The sequence below is a fragment of the Callospermophilus lateralis genome, chromosome 1 (genome assembly GCF_048772815.1).
Source record: "Callospermophilus lateralis isolate mCalLat2 chromosome 1, mCalLat2.hap1, whole genome shotgun sequence".
NCBI classification, from domain to species: domain Eukaryota; kingdom Metazoa; phylum Chordata; class Mammalia; order Rodentia; family Sciuridae; genus Callospermophilus; species Callospermophilus lateralis.
This window is the reverse complement of record NC_135305.1, coordinates 158,265,704-158,293,111: the sequence shown is the minus strand read 5'-3', so window position 1 is coordinate 158,293,111 and position 27,408 is coordinate 158,265,704. Positions and strand designations below refer to the sequence as shown.

Here is a 27,408-nt window from a genome sequence, read left to right as displayed (position 1 = left end):
TCAACACATTTCAGTTCAGATCTCATTTCCTCACTTCACTGATTTACACTTTACCTTTTGTTTTGTTTTTGTACCAGGGATTGACCCAGGAACGATTAAGCACACCGAGCGACATCCCTAGCCATTTTATATTTTTTACTTTGAAACAGGTTCCTGCTCAATTGCTTTGAGTCTCACTAAATTGCTGAGACTGATTTTGAACTTGGGATCACAGGAGCCCCTGGGATTACAGGCAAGCTCTACCATGCCTGGCATTGTTGATCACATTGTGAAGAATACTGGTCGAGCGCCGTTTAAGAACACTTACACATCTGTAACTAAGAGAGAGTGAGAGAGGGGGAGAGAGAGAGAGAATTTTAATATTTATTTTTTAGTTATCGGCGGACACAACATCTTTGTTTGTATGTGGTGCTGAGGATCGAAGCCGGGCCGCACGCATGCCAGGCGAGCGCTCTACCGCTTGAGCCACATTCCCAGCCCCTAAGGTGGTTTTTGAATTGTAGATTCATCTTTACTGCAGGCTTCCTAAGAGTAGGGATTTATTTTGCTCACTCTTGCGTCCTCAAGTCCTAGAGGAGGTTTGGTAAATATGTGTTGTACGTGTGATTAAACGAGAGAAACCACAGAAGACCTCATTAAAGAAAAAAAAATCTAAAAATAGTCTAATAATCTACCTAATTTTACATAAATAAGGAAACAATCCCAATAAACTAGCTTGTCTAAAGCTGGAGTTCTTTCTTCTCTTGTTGCCATTTAGCCCGCACACCAGAATGCGTAATAAGTCTTGCATCATGCTCTCGATTTCTGAGCCTTAAGTGCCTAACAGGGCCAATCCCTATTGTTTTAACGCATTCTGATCCAGTCAGGCTTTCTCCGTTTCAGAAAAGATCAATCCCAGTATGCAATGCAAACAATGGGTTAACAGTCGCTAAGGAACGACACGTCCCGGCATGCCACGCTCCCCGGTGAAATCGGAAGTGGGCTTGAGCGGCGCCGTTGCATTCTGGGAACTGTAGTCTCTCCGGGCCGGCCCCGCCCCAGGTGCAGTTTGGGCGGCCGGCGTGTGGAGAACACCCTACTCGCTGTCCTCGCGCGGCCCGAGCCTGGAGAGCGGAGCCGCGCTACAACCTTCGTCCCCTGCCGCGGTGCCCCGCTCTGCCTCTTCTCGAATCTTTCCCACAACCCAAGATGGCGACGGAGGTGGATTTTGGCGACCTAGAGCTGTTCGAGGCTTTCGATCCCCCGGAGGAGTCGATTCCCAAGCCGGTTCATACCCGTTTCAAGGACGACGACGGCGACCCGGAGGACGAGGACGGGGTTGGTGACGCGGAGCTGCGGGAGCGGCTTCGGCAGTGCGAGGAGACCATCGAGCAGCTCCGCGCCGAGAATATCCTTCCGGTTGTCCGGGCCCTGTCATCGCGGGCGCGGGTCCGTGCGGGGCGCAGACGCGGCGGAGATTCCACAGGGGCCAGGAGTCCAAGCCTTTTGCCGCCCCCGCGTGCGGGCTTTGCGCAAGCTGCCCCGAGGCCTCCGCGCACACCTTGGTGTTGGAAACCCGTCTCCTTAGGAGTCCATCCTTGCAGCCCCGACTGGGTTCCGTTTTTAGGGTGATTTTAGACTGCTTAGCTGTTAGATTGCAGAAGGGTTCTCACGTGTATCCCTCTCTTTGACTTCATGATCCAATTTCATTCAGTGCAGACAAGCTCAAGTTGAGACAGTCTTACTATATAGTATGGTAGGCGATACCGAATACTGAGCTCTTGGATGGCGGCGCAAAAGCAGATGGTCTTAGGATGCAGAGTTGGGGGTCTTGAGGAATCGGGTCTTGCAAAGAGATATGGTTAATTGCTTGTTTAATTAGGATTGAGAATTACTTTTAGAGCTCTTCCACCTTAAGCTAGGTTGCATTTCATTGCTTTGGGGGAAATGTGCCAAGTGAGTTTCCGTTTGGCTTTAGCTGATTACATTCTGGATTTGCTAATGTGTTTTCATTATTAGAGTTTGGAAAACTATATATAGATAATTTTGGTTTAGTTTTCCTTTTGAAATTTGCAAGGATCCTTAAGTGTGGAAGGTATGTCAAGCTTTTAAGGTTTTTGAAGTCTGATTTTTTTTCATGTACTTTTTTTTTTTTTTTTTTTAATGGTGCTGAGGATTGATTGAACCTAGAGCCTTGTGCCTGCGAGGCAAGTACTCTTACTGAGCCATATCCACAGCCCCCTAATTTTTATTATTATGAAAAATTTCTCACGATACGGACAGTTGGAGGACATTTATAATTCCATCCTAGATTCTTCGGTTGTTAACTGTTTAATTACTCTGCGTTTGCTTTCCTCGTATAATGAAGCCTTGACTTAGAATAAATTTCTTAATTGACTGTTTAAACTTGTGCCATGGACACCGTTATTTGAATAATGGTTTAGTCTGTTAGACTTTTTAACTTCAGGATTGTGTTTTAGAATATACGTCTGGACCTGGTGGCACACACCTGTAATCGTGGCTGAGGCAGGAGGATCGAGACTTCAAAGCCAGCCTCAGCAATTTAGTGAGGCCCTAAGCAACTCAGTGAGACCCTGTCTCTAAATAATTAAATACAAAATAGGGCTGGTGATGTGACTCAGTGGTGGAGCACCCCAGAGTTCAGTGCCCAGTACCCCCCCACAAAAAAAATGTGTATATATATATATATATATTCATTCAAAGGATGTAAATGTTTTTGGCTTTAAAGCCAAACTCCTTGCCTGCAAACAAGCAGGTGCTTAGTGAATGTCATCAGCTTTCTGATACCAAAAGTGAGAGTGTTGATAGTTAAGTTGAATTTTGTGATCTGCATGATTCTGTTTAATGAGGATTAATATTCCTTAACAAGTAATAACATCAAGAACTTAAAAGAAAGTTGAACATTCTAACTCGACCAAGGTATGACATCTTGAAATTACAACATAGTTGTCCCTTATTATTTATCTGGATATTAATATATAATCAGAAGTTCTTTCAAAAGGGGTATAGGATTTATTTTATCATTGTCATTTGTTAAACATACTCTAAAGGAATTAGAATACTAGTTCTTTATTAACTTCTGGGTGTAAAATCTAAATTCTCATAAGTGCATAAAACTTTTAAACTGCCTAAGAGAAAGTATTATGAACCACAATCCAGAAGTTTTTGACTAAATGTTAATAGTTAGTAGTTAGTTAGCAAATTATCAACACAGCTATTCCTATTCAAAAAACATTCTGGGAAGTTTGAATTAAGTATTATAATATTCCTCTAGCCAAAGATTTATTTGTATAATTTAAATATGTTCATAGAAATTATTCAAGACACAACATTTTAGAAGAAGAAAAAGGTTTTTTTGGTTTTGTGTTAAAGCAGCACTAGGGATAGAACCTAGGGATGCTGTACCACTGAGCTACATCCCCAGCCCATTTCTTTTTTTTTTTTTTGAGACTAGGCCTTGCTAAGTTGCTGAGGCTGCCTTTGAACTTATGATCTTCATGCCTCAGCCTCTCAAGTCATTGGGATTACAGGTGTGTACCACCACACCAGCTAGAAATATATTCTTTTTTTTTTTTTTTTGGTGGTGCTAGGGATTGAACCCAGGGCCTTGGGCATGTGGGCATGCACTTGACCAACTGAGCTGTATCTCCAGCCCTAGAAATATATTCTTTTTTTTTTTTAAATAGTAAACAATTTCTTTTAATATTTATTTATTTATGTATTTTTAGTTTTCGGCAGACATAGCATCTTTGTTTGTATGTGGTGCTGAGGATCGAACCCGGGCCGCACGCACACCAGGCAAGCGCCCTACCGCTTGAGCCACATCCCCAGCCCAGAAATATATTCTTTTAACCTGTTGATTTATCCTTTCCTTCCTCCCGTGATTTTTAAAGAAAATAGCCTTAAGAAAGGAAGCTTTTTGGTTAAAAATTGAGAGATTATACTGGGGATGATGTCCTGGGTTTGATCCCTAGCACAAAAGAAAAGACAGGAAAGATTAACTGTGGTTCTTATCTTTTGCAGAAACATTTTTTTTTTTAATGTTGAGTAAGAGGGCTGGGGATGTGGCTCACGCGGTAGCGCACTCGCCTGGCACGTGTGCGGCCCAGGTTCGATCCTCAGCACCACATACAAACAAAGATGTTGTGTCCGCCGATAACTAAAAATATATATATATATATTAAAAAAAAATGTTGAGTAAGAGATACCTCTGTGTAAAATCAATCATTGACGTAGATATAGTTGGTGAAAACCTACATTTTTCTTGAGAAAACTGAAATTCTTGGTGGTTCTTCATCTTATTTATACTCTATTATTAATATTATATTAATATTATATATTATCTTTAGTAATTAAGAATTATTAAAACTGTTTTATATATGTACATATATACATATTACTTTGATATCTTCTAAGAATATATTTTAACTTCTGTTTTAGTGGAATATTGGTGAACAATACTAAGTTAGATGGACCTTTATTACAAATTCTATTTATGAACAATGCTATTTCAAAGTAAGTAATTTTCTCTTCCCTAAATATGCATTAATGTCTTCTATAAGTATGCTGGTTTTGTATTTATATTAAATTTGTTATTTTACTTAAGATCCTCCTAGAGTTAAAATATTTGAAATAATTTAAAAGCAAGGCCATGGGAGTTTTATAGACTTGAATTTGAATCTGGGCTTCTACTTTCTATATCTGTGAACCTAGGCAGGTCATGGAACCTTTCTGTGTCCTTAGTTTCTTATATGGGAAAACAATATACTAATATTGTTTCCTCTTAAGTAGCTGAACGAGCACCTGTAAGAGCTTACTTCTAATAAGAATAAGGACCACCACTATCAGAATAATAATAATAATAGCCATTTCTGTCCCAGAATCAGATAACTGAATTTTCTATCAGGTAACTAATCTTTAAAACCTCCCACATTATATTTTTCTTTCACAGCAAAACTAGACCTGTGCAAGCCTTCTAGCATGCTGGAGTTTGGGTAACTCAGAGCATTCCTACAGTGCTTGCTAGAGTGTTTTGAAGTGGTTTGAGGCCTTGCCCTGTCCCATCCTCAGAGCTTGGTCGTAGGCATTTCAGACAGTTGTTTTCCCCCTCCCAAGTCACTTAATTCTTTTTTATGTGCTGGTCATGGTAAAGAAGATAAAGGGATCACCTTCATCTCAGTAGAAGTGGAAGCCAAGACTCTGAGGGTGGGGAAGGAATCTGGATGGTAAATGCAGTAGCCTCAGGAAGGTGCTGGGCAGAGCTGGCCTTTGGCACAGTTGGCCTGAGCCTGGCTCAGTTAAAGCATAACAAGATATCAGTTCCTTTGACGTCTCCTATATGGAGCATTATAGAATATTTGATGAATATAGTCAGTGACCTGGAGTGATAGAGAAAATAGTATATTTTTCCTGCAATATATTTTGGTTTTTAATTATTTTTTTCTAGTTTCATATTTAAATGGGTGGTTCCTTATATGTGCACGAAGAATTTCTGGGAGGAGGATATGGAAAACTGAATATATTATCTTTGTGTTGCAGAAATAGGTGATTAGGAAACAACAAGGGAGCTTTTTATTATGTAATCCTTTTATTTCTTTGAATTTTGAGGCATTTATTTTGGGGGTCTATTCAGAAGTTAAGCATATACAATTTATAAATAAAATTCATTCTAACACAACTGTTCAGTGCTCTCCTATGCCAAGTACTATATTAGGTTATCTGGTTAACTTGGCAACAATGTATATTTTTCCTAGGGAGCAGGTTCCTAAGTGTTACAAAGAGTTGGTGATTTGATAAACCTCTGAAAATAAAACAAGATTAAGACATGACACCTTATAATAAATAATGAAGAAGATTTCAGTCTGTTAAATGTTTTTCTCTGGGTTCTGACCATCTTGTCCTCTTACACAGGCAATATCATCAAGAAATAGAGGAATTTGTTTCAAATTTAGTAAAAAGATTTGAGGAACAGCAGAAAAATGATGTGGAAAAGACTTCTTTTAATCTTTTGCCCCAGGTATTTCAAATTTAAGGTTTTTTAAGATGAGTAGGTTGTTTTTCACTGACAATTATTAGGCCATGGGGATCCTCTTGAATCCAAACCACAGTGACTGTTAAGATTGCCTGTTCACCTTCCCTTGTTCCACCAGCTTCCTTCTCCAGAGTCTGATCAAGGCAGCCACCTGGTTTTCCTCTGGATGTGGCCTCTTTGCTCAGGATCAGATTCAGATTTGACTACATCTAAAGGGTTGTTTTTTTGGTTTTTTTTCCCCCTTGTTTCCTAACTTGGATACATGGTCATGAGTAGCAAGTTAATTTCAGCAGCTCTGCATGGTGGCACATACCTGTAACTCAGTAACTGGGAGCCTGAAGCAGGAGGATCACAAGTTCAAGGCCCAGCCTCAATATCTTAGTGAGATCCTCAACAACTTAATGAGCCCTGTCTGAAAATAAAAAGGAATGGGGATGTAACTCAGAGGTAAAAGTACCCCTAGGTTTCATCTCCAGTACCAAAAGCTAAATAAATAATAGAAATGATTAAATATAATAAAGAACAAGGACTGAGGAGACTGGAGATGTAGCTGAGTGGTAGAGCATTTGGCTAGCATGGTGAAGGCCCAGGGTCATTTGATACCCAATGCTACAAGAAGAACAACTATTGAAAATGTAGCTGAGTGGTAGAGTGTCCCTGGGTTTGATTCCCAGACTAAGGGGGAAAAAAATCAGAATTATGATTTCTGGGCTTTTTTTGGGGGTGAGTAACTGGGGATTGAACTCAGGGGCACACGGTCACTGAGCCACATTCCCAGCCCTGTTTTTTGTATTTTATTTAGAGAGAGGGTTTACACTGAGTTGTTTTAGCACCTCACTTTTTGCTGAGACTGGCTTTTTTTTTTTTTTTTTTTTGGAGAGAGAGAGAGAGAGAATTTTTTAATATTTATTTTTTAGTTTTTCGGCAGGTACATCTTTGTTTGTATGTGGTGCTGAGGATCGAACCCGGGCCACACGCATGCCAGGCGAGCGCGCTACCGCTTGAGCCACATCCCCAGCCCCGAGACTGGCTTTGAACTTGCGATCCTCCTATCTCTCAGCCTCCATGCTGCTGGGATTACAGGTGCACTCAGCCTCTGGGCTTTTTATAAATTAAAATTTAAGATATATAGAATCACTCAAGGGCTGGGGATGTGGCTCAAGCGGTAGCGCGCTCGTCTGGCATGCGTGCGGCCCGGGTTTGATCCTCAGCACCACGTACAAACAAAGATGTTGTGTCCGCCGAAAACTAAAAAATAAATAAATAAATAAATATTGAGATTCTCTCTCCCTCTCTGTCTCTCACTCTCTCTTAAAAAAAAAAAAAAAACTACAGCAGCAGCAGCAATCCCTTGGACATAATAGATACTTAATAAACATTTGTTCCTTTAAAAAAAAAATTTAAAAAAAAATAGAATCACTCAAATAAGGATATATAGCTGTTTATCATCAGGGATTGGAGAATAAATTGTTCTGATTAAATTTTTTTATCCTTTGTTTTTATATATCATAGAATGTTTATTTGATTAATGGATTGATTGATTGTGGTATTGGGGATTAAACCTAGGACACTCTACCACTCAGATATATCCCCAGCCCTTTTAATTTTGTTATTTTGAGATAGGATCTGGCTAAATTGCACAGGCTGGCCTTGAATTTGTGATCCTCTTGCCTCAGTCTCCCCAGTAACTTGGATTATAGTTTCCTCACTATCCTGGCTCATACAGGTTTCTGTGTTTTTTGTTTTTGTGATACTAGGGATTGAACCCAGGCGTGTTTTACCACTGAACTACATCCCCAGCATTTTTTATTTTTTAAAAAATAAAAATAACTTAGGGTCTTACTAAATTACTCAGGCTGGCCTTGAACTTGAGATCCTGCTGCCTCATTCTCCCAAATTGTTAGAATTATGGACTTGAACTGCCACGCCCAGTTTCATATACAGTTGTTTTTTGTGTTTTTTTTTTTTAATATTTTTTTTTTCTTGCAGAATCACATCGGTTACACATCCACATTTTTACATAATACCATAATAGTGACTGTTGTATTCTGCTACCTTTATATTTTTTTTTTCTTAGAGAGAGAATTTTTTTAATATTTATGTTTTAGTTTTCGTTAGACCCAACATCTTTGTATGTGGTGCTGAGGATTGAACCCGGGCCGCATGCATGCCAGGCAAGCGCGCTACCGCTTGAGCCACATCCCCAGCCCTGTTTTGTTTATTTAGAACCCAAAGCTGCTTTGTCACTGAGCTACATCCCCAGTTCCTTTTTTTTTTTTTTTGGTGGTGGTGCTAGGGATTGAACCCAGGGCCTAATGCATGATGCTAGGCAAGCACTCTACCAACTGAGCTATATCCCCAGCGCCCCCTCACCTCCAGTTCTTTTATATTGAGACAGCTAAGGCTGGCTTTCAACTTGCCATCCTCCTGCCTCAGCTTCCTGAGGCGCTGGGATTACAGGTGTGTGCCACTAAGCCTGGCTTCATATATAGTTTTTATAAAGGTAACATTTACCAGTTAAACTATGTGTTGTTTTTTTTTTTCCCTTGTGCTGGGGATCAAACCTTATGCCTACTAGGCAAGTGCTAATTCAAAGAATACTTAAGAATTATATAATTGTTTAAGTCTGAGGGATATATTATCAGTATTGACAAGTAATGTAAAACTGTATACTATGTCTGGCTTGATTTATTGTTTTTCAAGATAAAGTCTGCCTTGCCACCTTACAGATACAAAATTTCATAAGTTACATTGATTAACACAAATGTTTCATAAGAAGCTCTCCCCCTTGCCTTCTGAAATTTCTTTGACAAATCTTCCTCACTTACCTTCTAAACTCTATTACCATGATGAATTTAAAATTTTATGAAACTTATTGACTTGTATTTGACATTTAAAGTTGTTAAAAAATTGGTTACTGCTTTATAATATATGTTTCTGCTTGTCCTAGCCATCTAGTGTTGTGTTAGAAGAGGACCATAAAGCTGAAGAATCCTGTGCCATTAAAAACAACAAGGAAGCATTTAGTGTAAGTTTCAGTTTTTTAGATCTGCAAGATATATGTTTCCTATCCTTTGTTAACTGGGTGTCATTGAAATGATAAATAGGTAGAATCATGTCTTCATATGATCACAGCATTATTTTGTTACAAACAACAGGGTAGAATTCAACCTCAAAATACTATTATTTGTTTTTTTAATAACTATTGTGTTATGACCTGCAGGCACAATAGACAGACTTTAGAGGACTTTGTTTATTGTTCTAACCAACCTCCCCATATATTTTCAAGGACTAAGATGTAGGAAACATGATTGTTGAATTTATAGAAAAATGAAACAGAGGGAGCTGAATAGCTAATATAACAAATGGCAGATTTGAAATTCAAAATGTTGACAGACTAAACTGTTGGGTGAAGATAGAAGCTTATTAGGGGTGACCTACATAAAGGCCTATCAATATCTATGTAAAATTTTGTAGTGCTGACACAGTATAATGGTCTGACTTTGCAACTTGTAATGTTTTTAAAAGTTGATATAAATGTAGTTCTGGATTCTATTAAAATAAGGCTAGTTTTTTGTGTTTATGGAATATTATCCTCCTTTGATGTACCACAATATTAAAGATAGGGGTCAGCTGTGGGGATGAAGAGCCCAAGCTTTACTGAAAAGATTTACAAGGAATGTCACATTTCTGCAAACAGAATGAAGGTTGTTATCAATCACCCTTTATAGTTCCAAGTGAAAGAATTAGAATCAGTGATTAAATTGAGTAGAGGCGCTTAAGTTCAACTCATCTTTTAGAAAGTCTCACTAGGGGTATAGCTTGCTCGTCACTACATAAGGCCCTGGGTCCAATCTCCAGTGCTTTAAAAAAAAAAGTGAATTCTGCCACATGTCTTCAATCCCAGATGCTCAGGAAGCTGAGGCAGGAGAAGCGTGAGTTCAGGCCAGCCTGGACAATTTAGGAATACCCTGTCTCAAAATAAAAAATAGTGAAAGGGTCAGGATGTAGCTCAATTGTAGAGCAACCCTGAGTTCAATTCCTAGTACCAAGAAAGGTTTCCAAAAAAAAAAAAAAAAAAAAAAGAATTCAACAGACAGGCCAGTGCTGGAGCTTAGTGATAGACTATTTCATAGGTATCAGGCCCTGAGTTTGACCCCCAGCACTGAATTTTATTTATTTATTTATTTATTTATTTATTGTGGTGCTGGGGATTGAATCCAGGGCCTTGTGTGTGTGAAGTAAGCACTGTACCAACTGAGCTATATCCCCAGGCCAGCACGAAATTTTTTTTTTTAATATTTATTTTTTAGTTTTGGTTAGACACAATACCTTTATTTTTATTTATTTTTATGTGGTGCTGAGGATCAAACCCAGGGCCTCACACCTGCCAGGTGAGCGTTCTACCACTGAGCCACAGCCCCAGCCTCAAGCACTGTATTTTTTTTTTAATATTTATTTTATAGTTGTAGTTGGACTCAATATCTTTATTTTTTTATATTTATTTTTTAGTTGTAGTTGCAAACAATACCTTTATTTCACTTATTTATTTTTATTTGGTGCTGAGGATCGAACCCAGGGTCTAGCACGTGGGAGGCGAGCGCTCTACTGCTGAGCCACAACCCCAGCCCCTCTTTATTTATTTTTATGTGGTGCTGAGGATTGAACCCAGGACCTCACACATGCTAGGCGAGCGCTCTACTGCTGAGCCACAACCTCAGCCCCAAGCACTGTATTTTTAAAAAATTGAATTCCCATGTTACTGGAGTCAAAGAGTGGGATGTTATCAGAAAACTCTAAAGAAGGATTTCTGAACTGAAGTAGGTAACTTTTCATTTCCCTTCCGACTTTAAGGTTCTGAGATTTAAAGTAACATCCCAGAAATTGGGAGTTTTGCGTATTTATTAATTTAGTCCTTTAAGAAATAGCAGGAAATGTTTACTGAATGCTGCTTTGTGCCAGGAATCATTCTAGACTCCCTGGACACAGCAGTGACAAAAAGGGTAAAGTCCTGGCTCTCACTGATTTAAATTCTGGTGAAAGAAAGCAAAGCTTTCCAGAAAAATAAAACATGGCAAAGAGTGCGAGACTATGGGGTAGGTGGCTTGTATGAGTAGTTGGTGACAGCCTCTCTGAGTCAAGACCTGGATGAGCTGAAGGAGCAGGGCTGAAGCTGCAGTTTGAGTAAGAGTACATCAGACAGTAGAAGGAAGAGGAAGCCCACAGGCAGAAGCCAACACTGTATTGCTTACTGTGTCTCAGATGCTTCTACATATTTCCAGTATATAGAAGGTGGAGAAAGGAATCTAGCAAAGACCCAGGCTTGGTCAGCAAGGTAGGTGTCCTGGAAACCAAGGAAGGAAAATATTTCTGAGAGGAAGGAGGTTATCAGTTCTGCCAACTCTTGCTAATAGGTTGAGGTGAAGACTGACAACTATGGCTTGAATTTGACTGCATGGAGGTCCTTACAAAGCTCATTTGTCAAGAAGCATAGTGCAGTGATAGGAACAGAACATTACTGAAAATGTTTTAAGAGAGAGTGGCAGTGTCATTACAAAAAAAAAATATAGATATATATATATATATACACACACACACACACACACACACACATATATATACTAGATAAAAGAAAAAAATATACAACATCAACTTTTGGGGACAGTTGGGGAGAACTATAAGTATTACATATAGATGACACTAGGGAGTTAGTTTTCTGAGGTATGACAGGTATTAGGCTTTGTAGGAAAATGTTCTTACTCTTAGAAGGCTCTCGTACTGAATGAAGTGTCATGATGCGTGCAGCTGACTTTCAGATGGCTGAGCTAAACTGTGTGTGTGTGTGTAAAGAGAGACATGTACAGAAAAATGTCAAATTATTAACAATTATTGAATTTCAGTGAAGGGTACATGAGTATTCATGGTACTGTTTTTTCAACTTGTCTGAATGAAATTTCTCCAAAATCTTGGAGGGGAAAGAAAAGATTGGGAACAAGAGAAATGAAACCAATAAATAGTAGGGCTGGGGATCTTGGTGCAAAGAAATGGGGTACTGGAGGGACATATAAGAGTCAAGGTTTTTATTTTTTATTTGAGAGAGTGTAGTTGATAGTAATGATTTAATACAGAGGAAAAACTCAGATGTAGCTTTTACTTACACATCAAAATCTGGCTCTCTTAACTAGAGAGTTGTTATTTCTAATAATTTTATCCAAAAATAAATTGTTAAAAACAGGTAATCATAGTCTTACATAATTTAATGTCTTTTTTTTTTTTTTTCCTGCTTAAATAGCAATATTTTTTGACTTGTCTTCTGCAGGTTGTAGGAAGTGTCCTGTATTTTACTAATTTTTGCCTTGATAAATTGGGGCAACCGCTACTAAATGAAAACCCTCAGCTTACCGAAGGATGGGAAATACCCAAGTATCCTACATAGTGAATGAAGATCTTTTATGCATCTTGCCACTAAGTTCACCTTTAAAAAAGTTTACCAAATTTTACAGACTATGATAACTATTCCTTAATAAAATTCACTAAAGGTACCAGCAAGTCTTCAGCCACATTGTTTCTCTAGAAGGGCAAGAAATACAAGTAAAGGCAAAAAGGTTTGTGTGGGGAGTTGTTTTGTTTTATTCTTTTTGTTTTTTAATACCAAAAGCGTAAACTCTTTTAGCTTGAAAAGTTAATATTTTTTATTGCTGGTTTACTGTAAAGAAAATTCTAGATTCAGCTAGAATTCCGATATGTAGACATAGTAAATGTTAAAATTGATCGTTTATTTCTTGGAATTCATTGGTTCGAACATAATGTGCCTGGGCGGGTGGAAAGAAGTAATTGTTGCTGTCAATGTGATCGCAGTCTTAGAACCACCTGCCTTCTTTCCATGATGCCTAAAGGAAACACGTTGATCGGTTGGACTCAATTCTTTTGTTATTAACTACTGAAAAAAATCGGAAGAGGTAGTAAATGAGTCAGGAACAGAAAGGTTCTTGGTTAAAAGACTGCACAGTGCTGTTTGTTTAAATCACTGAGTACAGGAGATCCAGTGTACTCGTTATTGCAGATTATAGTGATCTGTCATCCATTTGCTTTTTTGTCTCTGATAACACTTTACTGTCATGTAGAATTTTAATGATTTGCTTTTATGTTTTTATTTATGAAAATTTTTGTTTTTTTGACCAAATAGGCCAAAGCCTCACTGTTTCAATTGTGGTTCTGAAGAACATCAAATGAAAGATTGCCCAATGGTAAATTTCTCTCATGTAAGAAATGTTGTTGAACCAGAGTTTGCTGATGTATTTTACACATTTATGGCATAGTGTGAAGTGCTCTTTAACTTGAAATCTTTTCAAATCTGTATTTATAGTTTAAGACATTACATTTTTTAAACAATAATTTATTACAGTACTCTGTTTGATATGAATAAATGAGATGTCATGACAGTTAATTTCTAGATAGTTTATTCTATAAACTTGATTTTATATTCTGATAACATAAAATAAGAAATTAAAGTGACTACTTCTTCTTGCTTACTTTTCAAAAATATTTATCCTCTTTTAGGCTTGATTTAAACATTGAAACTAAAACAATTTGCTTGCTTTACCTTAAAAAAACCTAATTATTTAATTTCTGAAATGTTTCTAAATTGCTTGATACCATTCTTTTCAAACATTATGATTTAGCCCCGAAATGCTGCTCGAATAAACGAAAAGAGAAAAGAGTATATGGATGCTTGTGGTGAGGCAAACAGTCAGAATTTTCAGCAACGATACCATGCAGAAGAAGTAGAAGAAAGATTTGGGAGATTCAAGCCAGGAGTTATTAGGTACTAATGTCATTTTATCTTAGATATCATTTTTTTGCTTCGTTAGTATTTAGATCATTCTATGCCTCTTCAGGAAAATTTTCAGGATGGAAGTGCCCTGGCAAGGTCTACAGAATAATACATCAATTCATTCAAAAACAGTTATATAATGTTAACTATGTGCTTATTAGGCACCATGCTCCATGCTGTGTAATATAAGAATGTTTTAAAATAAGAGAACCTTGTTTGTGTGCAAGCAAGAATTCAATATTTTTTCCTTTTTATTTTTACTTAGTGAGGAACTTCAAGATGCACTAGGTGTGACAGACAAGAGTCTTCCTCCTTTTATCTATCGGATGCGCCAGCTAGGGTACCCACCAGGGTGGCTCAAAGAAGCTGAATTGGAAAATTCAGGGCTTGCACTCTATGATGGAAAAGGTATAGTATGTTGAACCAGGATTGAACCCAGGCCTTGCACATGCTAAACAAGTGCTCTACCACTGAGCTACATCCCCAGCACTTTTTATTTTATATTTTATTGAACCCAGGAGCATTTAACCACTGAGCCATATCCTCAGTGCAGTTTTATATTTTATTTAGAGACAGGGTCTCTGTAAATTGCTTTAGGCCCTCACCAAATTGCTGAAGCTGGCTTTGAACTAGCAATCCTTCTGCCTCAGCCTCCTGAGCCACTGGGATTACAGGCGTGTGCTACCATGTTTTTATTTTGAGACAGGATCTCATTAAGTGGTCCAGGCTGGCCTCCAACTTGTAATCCTTCTTCTTCAACTTCCCAAATAACTGGGATTATAGGTGTGTACCACCATGCCTGGTGCATCATATTTTTTAGATAATTCAGTGCACATTAAATAGACCAGCCATTGCTATCCCATTTTCTTGTGATTCTTTAATTAAAAAAAAAAAAAAGCCAGGTTTTGTGGCACATGCCTGAAATTTCAGCTACCCAGTATGCTGAGGCAGCAGGCCAGTCTAGGCAACTTTGCAAAACTTTGTCACAAAAGTAAATTTATAAGGGCTGGAGGACTGGGCCTGTAGCTCATTGGTAGAGCACCCACCTCGCACATGTGAGGCACTAGGTTCAATCCTCAGCACCACATAAAAATAAAGATATTGTGTCCAACTACAACTAAAAAATAAATAAATAAATAAAGGCGGGGTGGGCTGGAGACATAGCTCAATGGTAAAGCACCCCTGAGCTCAGTCCCCATTACTGGGGTAGGTGGACTAGTAAAAGGGCTGGAGAATGAAAATGAGATAAAATGAAAATAACAAAAAGTGAAGGAAAGCTTCTCTTTTTAAATTATTTGGTAGCCTTGGGTATTTGGATAGTATAGGAAAGTAAAATTAATGCTTGATTTATTTAGTAGTTTTCAAAATTAAATAAAATGGCTTACAAATATTCTTCAAAGATGACTCTTATCTGTAAAGTGGTTTTAGTAATATATATATATTAGGATTCTTGAAAAGATTAACTGAATTGCCAGGCACAGTGGGGCACAACTGTAATCACAGTGACTTAGAAGGCTGAGTCAAGAGGATCACAGGTTCCAGGCATCCCAGCTTGGGGAGACTCAGTTTCAACATAAAAAATAAAAAAGACTAGGGATGTTGCTCAGTAGTAAAGTGCTCCTGGATTCAATCCCCAATGCCCAAAAAAAATCAGTGAGTTAATTTTTATTTTAATATTTATTTTTTGGTTGTAGTTGGACACAATGCCTTTTATTTATTTGTTTGTTTGTTTGTTTGTTTGTTTGTTTTTAGTTGTTGATAGATTTTTATTTTATTTATTGATATGTGGTGCTGAGAATCAAACCCAGTGCCTCACACATGCTAGGTAAGTGCTCTACCATTGAGCCACGACCCCAACCCTATTTATTTATTTTTATGTAGTGCTGAGGATCGAACCCAGGGCCTCACACATGCTAGGTAAGCGCTCTACCATTGAGCCACAACTCCAGCCCTATGAGTTAATATTTTTAAACCACTTAAAACACTATCTGGGGGCTGGGGATGTGTCTCAAGTGGTAGCGCGCTCGCCTGGCATGCGTGTGGCCTGGGTTCGATCCTCAGCACCACATACAAACAAAGATGTTGTGTCCGCCGAAAACTAAAAAATAAATATTAAAAAAAAAAAGCACTATCTGGAAATGAAATATCATCTGGCACATAATAGACACTATGTAAATCTTTATCAAATGAGAAACATTGGAATAGAGCATTAGTCAAATCATAAGGTCAATGCAAAATGGAATTTTAAGCAACCTGCAGAAAAAAGTTTCTTAAGGTTTTTATGTGGAGCTAGGGATATAGCTCAGTTGATAGAGTACTTGTCTTGCATGTACAAGACCCTGTGTTCGATCCCCAGCACCCAAAAAAAAAAAAAAAAATTTACGTATTTCTTTTTATCAAAGTAATATGTCCACATTTCTTAAAAATTCTATTTTAGTGGTTCAAAAAAATTCTAATTAAAGTTAATTCCCAGACTAATTCTTTGGCAGTGAAACACTTTCTAGGTATAGTTCTGGTATAGGGAGGGACATATTAGCACCTTGCAATGTTAACACTTTTCCTGGTCTATAATAGATGATGCTGATGGAGAATCAGAAGTTGGAGAAGTACAACAGAATAAAAGTGTTACTTATGATCTGTCGAAATTGGTAAACTATCCAGGTTTTAACATATCTACTCCCAGAGGAATTCCAGATGTAAGTATATTGTTTTTATTTTGGAATGTGACATGATTATGTAACAGATTGTCCACAGTATTAAATATTAGCTGGCATGGTGGCACTCACCTATAATCCCAGCTGACTGAGCATTCGTGTCCAGCCTGGACAACATAGCAAGGCCCTTTCTCACACACACAAAAAAAGAGGCTGGGTGTGGTAGCACATGGCTGTGATCCTAGGAGATCAGGAGGCTGAGACAGGAAGATCACAAGTTTAAGGCTAGCCTCAGCAACTTAGCAAGGCCCTGAGCTAAGTTGCTTAGGCCCTATCTCAAAAATTAAAAATAGAAAGGGCTGGGAATATAGCTCAGTGGCTAAGCATCACGGGGTTCAATCCCTGGTACCAAAAAGAGAGAATATTGTTCAAAATATAGCTTTTTTTTTTTTTTTTTTTTTTTTAGTTTTTTGGTGGACACAACATCTTTATTTTATTTTTATGTGGTGCTGAGGATCAAACCCAGCGCCCCTCGCATGCCAGGCGAGCGCGTTACCGCTTGAGCCACATCCCCAGCCCTAAAATATAACGAATTATAAAAAGAAACTTTAGGGCTGGGGTTGTGGCTCAGCGGTAGAGCGCTCGCTCGCCTAGCACATGAGAGGCCCTGGGTTCGATCCTCAGCACCACATAAAAATAAATAAATGAATGTATTATGTCCAACCAAAAAATAAATATTAAAAAAAAAACTTTATGCACTGTAGCAGTTATATTACATTAGAAAAAGTAAATTTGTAACTTATATGTTTAAATTATTTATTGTGTTTTTATATGGTGGTGAGGATTGAACACAGTACCTCACACATTAGGCAAGTGCTCAACCACTGAGCCACAACCCAGCCCCTTTGGGAAATAAATTTCTATCGGTAGTAAACCTAAATGTCTTATAACTCTTTTGCTTAAGACAAGGTTTCTCTAAGTTGCTCAGTCTGGCCTTAAATTACAGTCCTCCTACTTCAGCCTTCTGAGTAGCTGGAATTGTAGGCATGTATCACCATACCCAACCTGCTTGTCATTTTTTGTTATTGCTACTTTTTTCTTCCTTTTCTCTCTCTCATTTCATCTCTCTAGCTTGCACTCTCTTTTTTAGGTGTTACTGGGAATTGAACAAAGGGCCTCACACATGCTAGACACATGCTCTCTACAACTCAACTAGATTCCCAACCCCCTAATTTTTTTTTTTTTTTTTTTAATTTTGAGATGGTCTCGGTAGTCAGCCAGGCTAGCCTTGAACATGCAGTCCTCTTGCCTCAGCTTCTGGACTTGTTGGGATCACAGGTGTATACCACCATACCTTTTGTCTCTCTTTTTTTTTTTTTCCCCCACATGGCAAAATTTCTCAATTCTGTATATGAATGTTTTTCCATACTTTTGTTCAACTTTCATCTTAGGTTTCAAGATTCAACAATGAACTATTGCGTTGTTGTTTTAAATATAACTATATTCCTAGTGTTCTTGGGAACTAGGCAGTTTGGAAGAAGCCAAAGATCTGAAATTAGAGTCTATGAATAGATAAAAATGATGAACTTACACAGGACAGGTTTAAATTGTATGATGCAAACCATCTTTGCTTCTGGAAGTAGGTCCAAAGATCAGTCTGTCAGAATTCCTGGTCCTCAGTAGCAATTACTACCTTTAGACTTAACTGACTCAGACCGTCCAGTTTAAGTTTCACAAGAGCACAAAGGGATTCTGATGAAGAAAAGCTGCTGACGAGCTGGGGTGGTGGCTCAGTGGTGGAATGCTTGCCTGACATGTGTGAGGCACTGGGTTCAGTCCTCAGCAGCACATTAAAATAAAGGCTTGTGTCCATCTACAACTAAACATATTTTTAAAAAGAACAACAACAACTGCTGATTGTGTTATTGGAGATGAGAGAGAATGAACAGAGTTAAAGAACACTAACTCTATTTGGAAAGGGAAAGAACAGAAGATTGAAAACTTGTTGTGTGTGTGTTAGGAGGAAGATACAGTGAGTGGAGGGTGAGAAACGAGGGCTGGGAGGCTCGGAACAGGTTCTGTAGATGCTGCCTGCAGTAGATAGAACTTTTCAGGCCACTTAGTCTTTCAGTCTTGTCTTGGTTATTTTACAGGCAGATTTTATTCTTCCTTTTACTTGATACTTTTTTTCCCTTAATTTCCAGTGAAGGAAAGGATACAAAAAGCAAAAATGTAATTTGAAATTTTCACTTTCTTCCTTGGAGCAAAATTTCAAAAAATGGATTTTCCAAATACATACTTTTTTTTTTTCTTCTGTTTTCATCATTAGGAATGGAGGATGTTTGGTTCCATACCAATGCAGGCATGTCAGCAGAAGGATGTGTTTGCCAGTTACCTTACTTCTAACTTCCAAGCGGTAAATAGATTTTAAAGGTGTGGTCTATAAACATTATGGCATAGCTGTGAGATTTTGTAACTCATTAGTATCTTATTGCATTATCGTGTTTGTATCTAAATCCCTGTCATCTGAGGAATCAAAAGAAAAACAGCGGGATTCACCAGTTACCTAGACTTGGCTCCATACTGGTTTTCTACATGTCAGTTAAGTGCAGGTTGGTGTTTAGTACTCCATTCGTCCCATCTCACTTGTGTCCGTGTGGTTACTCCTTTAGCCAAGCATGAAGTCTGGCAGTAAGCGGTCTTCCTCTCAGTCCAGCCCTGGTAGTCCAAAGAAGCAGAGAAAGGAAAGTAGTTCTGCAGATTCTCCCGCTGACATGGAGCTCGATTCAGGTAGGTCTCATCTCTGGTTTTGATTTCAGTAAGTAGGCATGATGAATCCATGCTCCCGAGTCCATATAAAGGGTGATAAACCTTTATTAGAGATCAGAGCATCACCATTATCACTGAAGCTGAATTAGAAGCCACACTTATTGTGAGAATCAAGTGGGCCAGCTACCTGAATCCCTGAGTTTGACACTTAACACACCTAGAGGGCAACAGCTAGACCACCCCTCTGATCAGGGCTGCGCTCTGGGATAACCAGTGGACAGCATGTGCACTTCTGGCAGCTCTGGCCTTTTCCTCTGATTACTCTTAACCCTCTTCACTTACCTATGGAACCTGTGGGTACAGGGATTGTGAGAGTCCTTTTGAGCAAATCACTGGCAGCTCAGAACAGACCTCCCCTCTTTTGGAGCCTCTCTTCCCCCAATACCAACCACTGCTTCTCTATATTTCCCCCTGGGACTTCTGATTACTAGTTTAGATTACTAGTTTAGATTTTCCCCCCCAGAAAGCTCTGGAGTAGATCCAGGCTTTGTATGGATTAGATAAACTGCAAGGTCACTCCCAATCCAAAACTTAAAATCACTCTTATTCTAAATTATGCCTAGTTACATTTGTTTGTTCGTTTGTTTGTTTTTTACTAGGGACTAAATCCAGGACCCTCTGTCACTGAGCTATGTTACCCCAGCCCTTTTTATTTTTTTGTTTTGGGATAGCGTCTCACTGAGTTGCCCATACTGGCCTCTGGTATGAGATCCTCCTGCCTAAGCCTTCTGAGTCACTGGGATTACAAGCATGTGCCAGTGGGCCCAGCAACACCTAGCTACTTTTGTCCTGTGTAACATGTCAGATGTTTGAAGTGAGGTGAAGTGGCGACATTAATATAACATACAGGGCTGGAGTTGTGGCTCAGTGGCAGAGCACTTGTCTAGCATGTGTGAGGCACTGGGTTCGATTCTCAGCACTGCATATGAATCAGTAAAATAAAGGTGTATTGACAACTAAAAAAAAAAAAAAGATGACATACATAAAGATAACTCCAGGGCTGGGGTTTCGACTCAGTGAATACTTGCCTAGCAAGTGAGAGGCACTGGGTTCAATTCTCAGCACCACGTAAAAATAAATAAATAAAGTTATTGTGTTAAAAAAGGTTACTCCAATAATTGGAGTGGGATGTAGCCCAGAGGTAGAGTGTGTACTTAACCTGTACAAGGCCCTGGGTTTGATCCCAGCCTTGTATTTAAATTAAAAAAATTAAAAAGCATTCTAATAATAAGATTCCAGCAATGTACCTTACTTCAAACTTGAATGTGAACCCCTCTCTAGTTTTCAAACTCCCAGGGAGAATTTAAAAGTTACAGACTAAATCCCCTTAAAATTCAAAGGAATTAAAGTCCAAAATTGAATTATGTTGCATAAGTGGCTTCAGAAGTCCATAATCAAAGCTGCCAAATTATTTCCCCATTTTTTTATTCTGCATAATCTCAGCCACAGGGATTCTGGATGTCTGGTTAGAGTTCACAACCTGGACTTCCTGCGTGTGTGTGTGTGTGTGTGTGTGTGTGTGTCACAATTCTGCTAAAATTGAACCACTAAGCTATATTCCCAGCCCGCTCTTTCTTTCTTTTTTTTTTTTTTTTTGGTGCTGGAGATTGAACCCAGGGCCTTATGCATGTTCATTGGTTCTTACTTTTTTTTGTTGTTTTTTTTGGTACCAGGGATTGATTGAACCTAGGGTCATTTTACCACTGATTCACATCCCCAGCCCTTTTTTTATATGTGTATGTATAAATATATTTAAAATTTTATTATTTATTTTATGTGGTGCTGAGGATTAAACCCATTGCTCGCCCATGCTAGGCAAGCACTCTATACCACTGAGCCACATCCCCAGCCCTTATTTTTATATTTTATTTAGAGACAAGGTCTTGCTGAGTTGCCTAGGACCTTGCTAAGTTGCTGAGACTGGCTTTGAACTCATGATCCTCCTGTCTCAGCTTCCCAAGCTGCTGAGATTACAGGCATGTGCCACTGTGCCCAGCCCCAGCTCTTGTGTTTTTATTTTTATTTTGAGTCAGGGTTTCACTCAATTGCCCAGGCTGACCTTCACCTCACTATCCTCCTACCTCAGCCTCCTTCCTAGTCATCTGGGATCACAGGTGTGTGCCGCTGCACCTAGCCCAATCTCAATTGTTAACAAGACCAGAGAGTTAATAGGGAACAGAATTATCATAGCCCTTGCCACATACCCATGAAATATATATATATGTTTTTGTTTTTGTTTTTGTTTTTTTAGCTATAGTTGACCACAATACCTTTATTTTATTTATTTGTTTTTATGTGGGGCTGAGGATTGAACCCGGCACCTTGCACATGCTAGGCAAGTGCTCTACCGCTGAACCAGAACCCCATCCCATACCCATGAAATTTTGACAATTTTGTAATTTCCCAAACCTTTAAAACAGTTGACCCAGACAAAAGTATATCCTCAGAACCCAGCATTTCTCAGTGTTATCAAAGACCAGGATCCAGTGTTTCCTCATCGAGGGTAGAAATGGTTTCAGTCTCAAGAATTCCAGTATCTTAGTGCCAGTTATCTGTCCCCACTGCCTAGAAACTTTTCAGTTTGAGTGAATATTTTGGTCTTATGCTATTTATAATATAGTGGGAGAAAACCACTTACCCTCATGGTGGCACAAAGCCACCTGTGCTTGTTAAATCATTTGAGACACAGCTATCATCTCTCAAAAGTTTGGGGATTTAATGGCAACCTGTCATCAGGTCCACACACATAGCCGGGGACTTCTTCCTTTATTTCTTGTACTTCCGGGGGAACTTTCTCTCTTTCTCTCTTACTCCTTCTACCCCTCTTCCCTTTCCCTCTCTCTCCTTCCTTCTCTTCTTTGCTCTTTCCCTGACCCTTTTTCTCTACCCGTCTTCTACCAGCCTGGGCCCCATAGTGCGGTGGGACTCCTGGTACTAAAGCAATGAGTGCCTTCACCTTCCTCACTTCCTTGGCTTCATGCAGAATGGGATTTGGGCAGTAGATTTAGCACTTGTTAAAGGAGTACTGATTTATTTAGAACCTGTGTGATGCACACAGAACCCATCCAGAAAAAAGATCATCTACCCATTGGTGCCTAAGAGGACTGATGGTTTTCGGGTACAAAGGCGCATGCCCATAATTTTTACCCAGTGACTCAAGAGACAGGCAGGAGGAGTGCAAGTTTTGAGGCCAGTCCAGACAACTTAATGAGACCTGTTAAGGGGATGTAGCTCAGTGGTGAAGCACTTGCCTAGCATGTTTAAGACCTTGGGTTCAATACCACCAAAAAAAAAAAAAAGGACTGGTTGGCACAAGCTTTCTTGCCTAAACCAAACTGAAAAGAGGCCCTGTGAGCCTGTGTACACACTAAGGCCCACAGCCCAAAGCCACATTATCTTGAGCCCACCAAAAACTTCTCCAGGTGTTTCCCCATACCTTGTCAACCCGCTTGTTAATTTTCAGTGTTCCCAGCTAATAGACCAAGTGTCCCCTTCCCCACCTGTGTCTGAACAACTAAGGTGATAATCAGATTGTCAAGGTCAGTTATTAGGGCTGCTTAGTGAAGGAGCCAAGTGGGCCTGCTGACTGAACTCTGGCCTCATGGTCTAACAATCAAGGCCCTGTCCATCCCTCGACTGCCCCCATCCCAGTTTCTTCCTGCTTTGTAGTGCACAGTCCCCTGCAGAGAAGTAGCTTGAGTGACCTCTGTGACAGCTCATTCCCAGGAAGGAGAAACATTGAGACATCTCATTGTTACTTTCTGGTTGAAAAATGTTATTAGAAACGTATAAGTAGAAAAGGGTCTATGTCCCAAATCTGTGGGTATAGTGATTCAGTTTGGAATTGCAAAATACAACTACCTAAATGTGTCCTTATTTATTATAACATTCTTATATTGATTGTGTTTGTTGTGATGTTTTGTTGAAATGAAACTTGACTTTAAGCTGTTTATAATTTATTTATTTATTTATTCATCATTTATTCCCTGTGATACTGGGAATTGAACCCAGGGCCTGGTACATGCTAAATAAACACTGAATTATATCCTCAGCCCCTTTTCTTTCTTTGTTTTAAGACAGAGTCTTGCTAAGTTCCCCATGATGGCCTTGAACTTCAGTCCTCCTACCTCAGACTCCTCAGTAACTGGGATGCCATTATATCTGGCTTGTACATTTGTTTTTGTTTTTGTTTTTGTTTTGGTGGGGGGATCAGGGGTTGAACTCAGGGGCACTCAACCCCTGAGGCACATCCCCAGCCCTATAAGTAACAGTATGTTGTTTTTGCAAATCTTTTTGCCTGTTCAGTAAAATTCAGACTGGTTTTACATAGGTTTCAAGATTTGGTTGGGTTTTTCACATTTTTAAAACCCATACTGTGTTTATGATTGCTCTGTAGACAGGAAAAACAGATGAGTAAGACAGATCTCTTAGTTACCATTCTGGTCACCAGTGATTGCAGGTGTGTCAACACTTTGCTACCAGCATGGTGGTCTACAATAATATGACATCTCGCTGCCACAGACCTGATTACAGACTGTAATTAATAGTGGCACAGAGGAAACACTGAGGAGCCATACTGAATGAAGTTATAGGTCCTAACGAGTGATTTTGAGCTGCATCTCAAGGGGTGAATTTTCCAGGGAGATGAGCAGGGGCAGGGCAGCATTTGGAGAGAAACGCACATGCAGAAGCACAGGTACTTGCACAGTGGCTGACAGCGCAACTCTGTGTTTAAGCTGGGCAGTAGGAGATGCAGGGTAGAGTCAGGCAACTCCGGGTCACAGAGGCCTTACTAGCACAGGAAAGGATCAGACTTCATCCTATAGGGATGGGAAGGCACTAAAGGGTTTCTCGTTGAAATGGGAAAGTCCATAGGGCCAAATGATGTTTTAGAAAGATTAGCTAGAGTTCAGAGGACAGATACAAGGAGGATGAATCCACAACAATGCCACTGTTCCTGGCCAGTGATAATGGGCCTGAAATAAGGTAGTGGTTATGGCAGCGAATAGAACCTCAAAGGCCCAGGTCCTGCGGGTAGAAGAGAAAAAAAGAGAGGACTCCAATGAAGAACAGCTTCCATCTGTGATACTCCAAGCAGATAACAATGGTGGTGCCATTAGTTGTAAATAGGATAAAAGTCCAGATTTAGGAAAAGGCACTTGGTTATTAGACAGGTGGTAGCTGAGGGACACACAGGTGATACACATGCCCACAGGTGAGCAAGGAGTCCAGATTAGAGGTTCATGGGAAATGCCTCAGGTGTCTTCCTGCCTTCATCCTCACTCCACCCCCAGCCTGGCTACACTGCGTAGCCCACCTGCACTTCAGTCAGATTTCCTACTGTGCTGTGCCAGGAACCAGTCTTCAGCCACAGCACCTTCCCTGGGAACTACTCTGTATCTCTTCTGTCTGAAACCATGTACATGGCATGGAGTGGCTCTCCTGGGGGTTTGGTTCAAGAAATCCTGACAGCTCTCGCTGCGGACAGTCTTCTCCAGTGCATTGAGGACATTAGGTCATGGTCATGGTGTCCAGTTTTCCCCCTCAAGCCAGTTATTTTTGACTATTGGACCTCTAGATACCTCCAAGTTCAAATAATAAATTTTTGCAAAATCAAATGCTGTTACACCTTGTAAAATATCTCTCAACATTCTCATTTCAGATGTGGAGGTGCCACATGGTTCTCAGAGCAGTGAAGCATTTCAGTTTCAACCGCCATTGCCTCCTGGCACTCCTCCTCCACTGCCACGGGGAACTCCTCCGCCTCTTTTCACTCCTCCACTCCCCAAGGGGACCCCGCCACTGACTCCCATTGACTCACCCCAAACCCGGAGCACAGCTGTTGATGAGGACGCACTGACTCTGGAAGAACTTGAAGAACAACAGAGGCGGATATGGGCAGCTCTTGAGCAGGCCGAGAGCATCAATAGTGACTCTGATATTCCTGTGGACACACCTTTAACTGGAAACTCCGTTGCCTCGTCACCTTGCCCAAATGATCTTGACCTTCCTATCCCAGAAGGGAAAACAGCCGAAAAGCCAACGCTGGAGGAGTCTGAGCAACCAGACACTTGTGCAAAGACAGCTGAAGTTCAACCTCCCTCAAGCCCAGCCTCTGAGACCACCCTGCTTTGTCAGAATGAAGAGGAGGAATCTGCAGAGGTGAGCTCCAGAGACGCTCTGCTCGACAGTGGTGATGTCGTATCAAACTGTAACGTCAGGAATGGAGGCAGCCAGAAGCCCCTTCAAGTGGACACCAGGTCTTCAACAGCCTCTAAAGTTCATAGCCCTATACCTGACATGAGCAAGTTTGCAACTGGAATAACGCCGTTTGAATTTGAGAATATGGCAGAATCTACTGGAATGTACCTCAGGATAAGAAACTTGTTAAAGAACTCTCCCCGAAACCAACAGAAAAACAAAAAAACTTCCGAATAACTGCTTGTTGTGGCACCAAGAGCCATTTAATTATCTGTAACTGTTCTGTTGATGCGTACCAAGTGATGGGTAAAAATTGTTCTCCTATTCATCCCTCCCTGTTTAAAAATCTATCCAAGGTTGAATCGTGGTATCAAGTCAAGCCTATCTTAAAGAATGGAAAGACTGGGCTCACTAATTTGCCGTATTTTATTCTCACCCACAAAACCTGCAGAGGGAATGTACATAGGAGCTGGTTCAGAGATAGTTTGTTAAGGTTTATACTATTTTTGGATTGTGAGTGTCTGTCAAGAGTGATGTTTTTTATCTGTCTTTTGTACATTGTTTTCCCTTTCTACATTTTGCTAATTATCCTGTATATAAGTTTAATATATCACTTTTTAAAAAAAAATTCTAACCATTTTAAATTCATATTTCAACTCTGACAACCAAATGAGAAAAATCAGGGATGAGCAGCTTTATCCCATTTGGGGTATTTTTGTAAGATTTACATGTATCAATTTTAACAACAATTTTGGTTTTTTGTACCTTCATTCTTCATATAAGCTTACTATACAGTTATGTTCCCTTTTGTGTACAGAGGTTTAATAAATTAGTTTTCATATACATAACCTAAGACTTTGAATATAAAAAAGTGATTCACAGTTAAATTATTAACCTTTTAAATCTGGAAGAAAATTATGTGGTTGCGAAAATTAGTGACAGCAAAGGAAATAAGAAATTGCAAGCTTGGGTGCTTTCAGAGAATTTCCACCTTAAATATAGAAAAGAGCAGAATCTCTTAAAGTAGCTATTTTACAAAAATGAAAAGAGGGCAGCTAACCTTTGTACAAAAATAATATTTTGGACTTGAACCCTAACATTAAGAATTAAACAGTAGATATAAATTAATTGCTTTTGCACATCAGATATAGAAGATAGAGCTGAAAGTATGATTTTTTTCTTTATGTGAAATGCTATTACGTTTATAGTTGGTCAAGTGCAGGAACTTAAGTGGTCTTGAATTATTAGTCTCACGTAGTGTTATCCTGCTCCTAGGCCAACAGAGGGAGCAAAATAGAACCATTCTGGATTTTTCATTTTTGGGAACTTGAATTATCATATTTACTGCTCTATAACAATAAAGAGAAGGAAAATTATATAAAAGGATAAATTAATTTTAAAGCCCTCATAGAACTTGCTAAAATAAAATGTTAAATACTTCTGACTTTTTTCTCTGAGTTTAAATACATAATAAAGTAACCCTTTAACAGTAGTTGATATAGAGCAGCCTCAACATTTCTGTCAGGCAAAAACTACCATAGGGAGGCACAGAGAGGTTAAAGGGACTTGTGAGTTTTAAGATGTGGTTCTTAAAAGACCAACCTTCAACTAAATATTTGACTGCACCCTAAATCATAGAAGTAGTTGTTTAAATGTCCCTTTAAATATTGCATTGGTAGAGTCCTCTGTGAATCTAGACATAGCTTAGCAATTATTATGCCAGGTGTTGTGTTAAGGTATTTTTGTGCATTGTCCCATGTTTACTATTAACTTCATTTTGTTTAGAGGGAAGCACTTAAGACACAGCTGGTAAGCAACCCCCATACCCAGACTCCACCACTGTACTGCCTCCCTGTCAA

At 39.4% G+C, this 27,408-nt stretch overlaps 1 protein-coding gene and 1 non-coding gene across 4 annotated transcripts; both read left to right on the top strand.

Moving 5' to 3' along the window:
* Window positions 1–1,034: 1,034 nt before the first annotated feature.
* Zcchc8 (zinc finger CCHC-type containing 8) lies at window positions 1,035–27,408 on the top strand. Of its 3 annotated transcripts, XM_077109037.1 has the most exons (14): window positions 1,035–1,389; window positions 2,879–2,919; window positions 4,441–4,515; window positions 5,911–6,016; window positions 8,982–9,059; window positions 12,351–12,454; window positions 12,571–12,636; window positions 13,218–13,278; window positions 13,714–13,856; window positions 14,131–14,273; window positions 16,440–16,561; window positions 18,849–18,935; window positions 19,192–19,309; window positions 25,011–27,408. In XM_077109037.1, exons 1-14 carry the CDS (start codon window positions 1,189–1,191, stop codon window positions 25,784–25,786), a joined length of 2,121 nt encoding a protein of 706 aa, XP_076965152.1. In that variant the 5' UTR covers window positions 1,035–1,188; the 3' UTR covers window positions 25,787–27,408. The 3 variants fall into 3 exon arrangements, with proteins under 3 accessions (XP_076965152.1, XP_076702355.1, XP_076702443.1); XM_076846240.2 differs by lacking the exons at window positions 1,035–1,389; window positions 2,879–2,919 and adding an exon at window positions 3,154–3,530; XM_076846328.2 differs by lacking the exons at window positions 1,035–1,389; window positions 2,879–2,919; window positions 4,441–4,515; ... (1 more) ...; window positions 12,351–12,454; window positions 12,571–12,636 and having other exon boundaries at window positions 8,990–9,059.
* LOC143384213 (small nucleolar RNA SNORA9) lies at window positions 4,965–5,098 on the top strand. Its single transcript, XR_013089277.1, has one exon. It is a non-coding gene; the product is annotated as a small nucleolar RNA SNORA9 (small nucleolar RNA).

Excerpts from the sequence above, each read along its gene's own strand:
- Zcchc8 (XM_077109037.1), top strand. The coding sequence starts at position 1,189 with ATGGCGACGGAGGTGGATTTTGGCGACCTAGAGCTGTTCGAGGCTTTC. Across the intron at positions 9,060-12,350 it reads ACAACAAGGAAGCATTTAGT|GTTGTAGGAAGTGTCCTGTA; the intron begins GTAAGTTTCAGT and ends TGTCTTCTGCAG. Across the intron at positions 12,455-12,570 it reads GAAGGATGGGAAATACCCAA|GTACCAGCAAGTCTTCAGCC; the intron begins GTATCCTACATA and ends AATTCACTAAAG.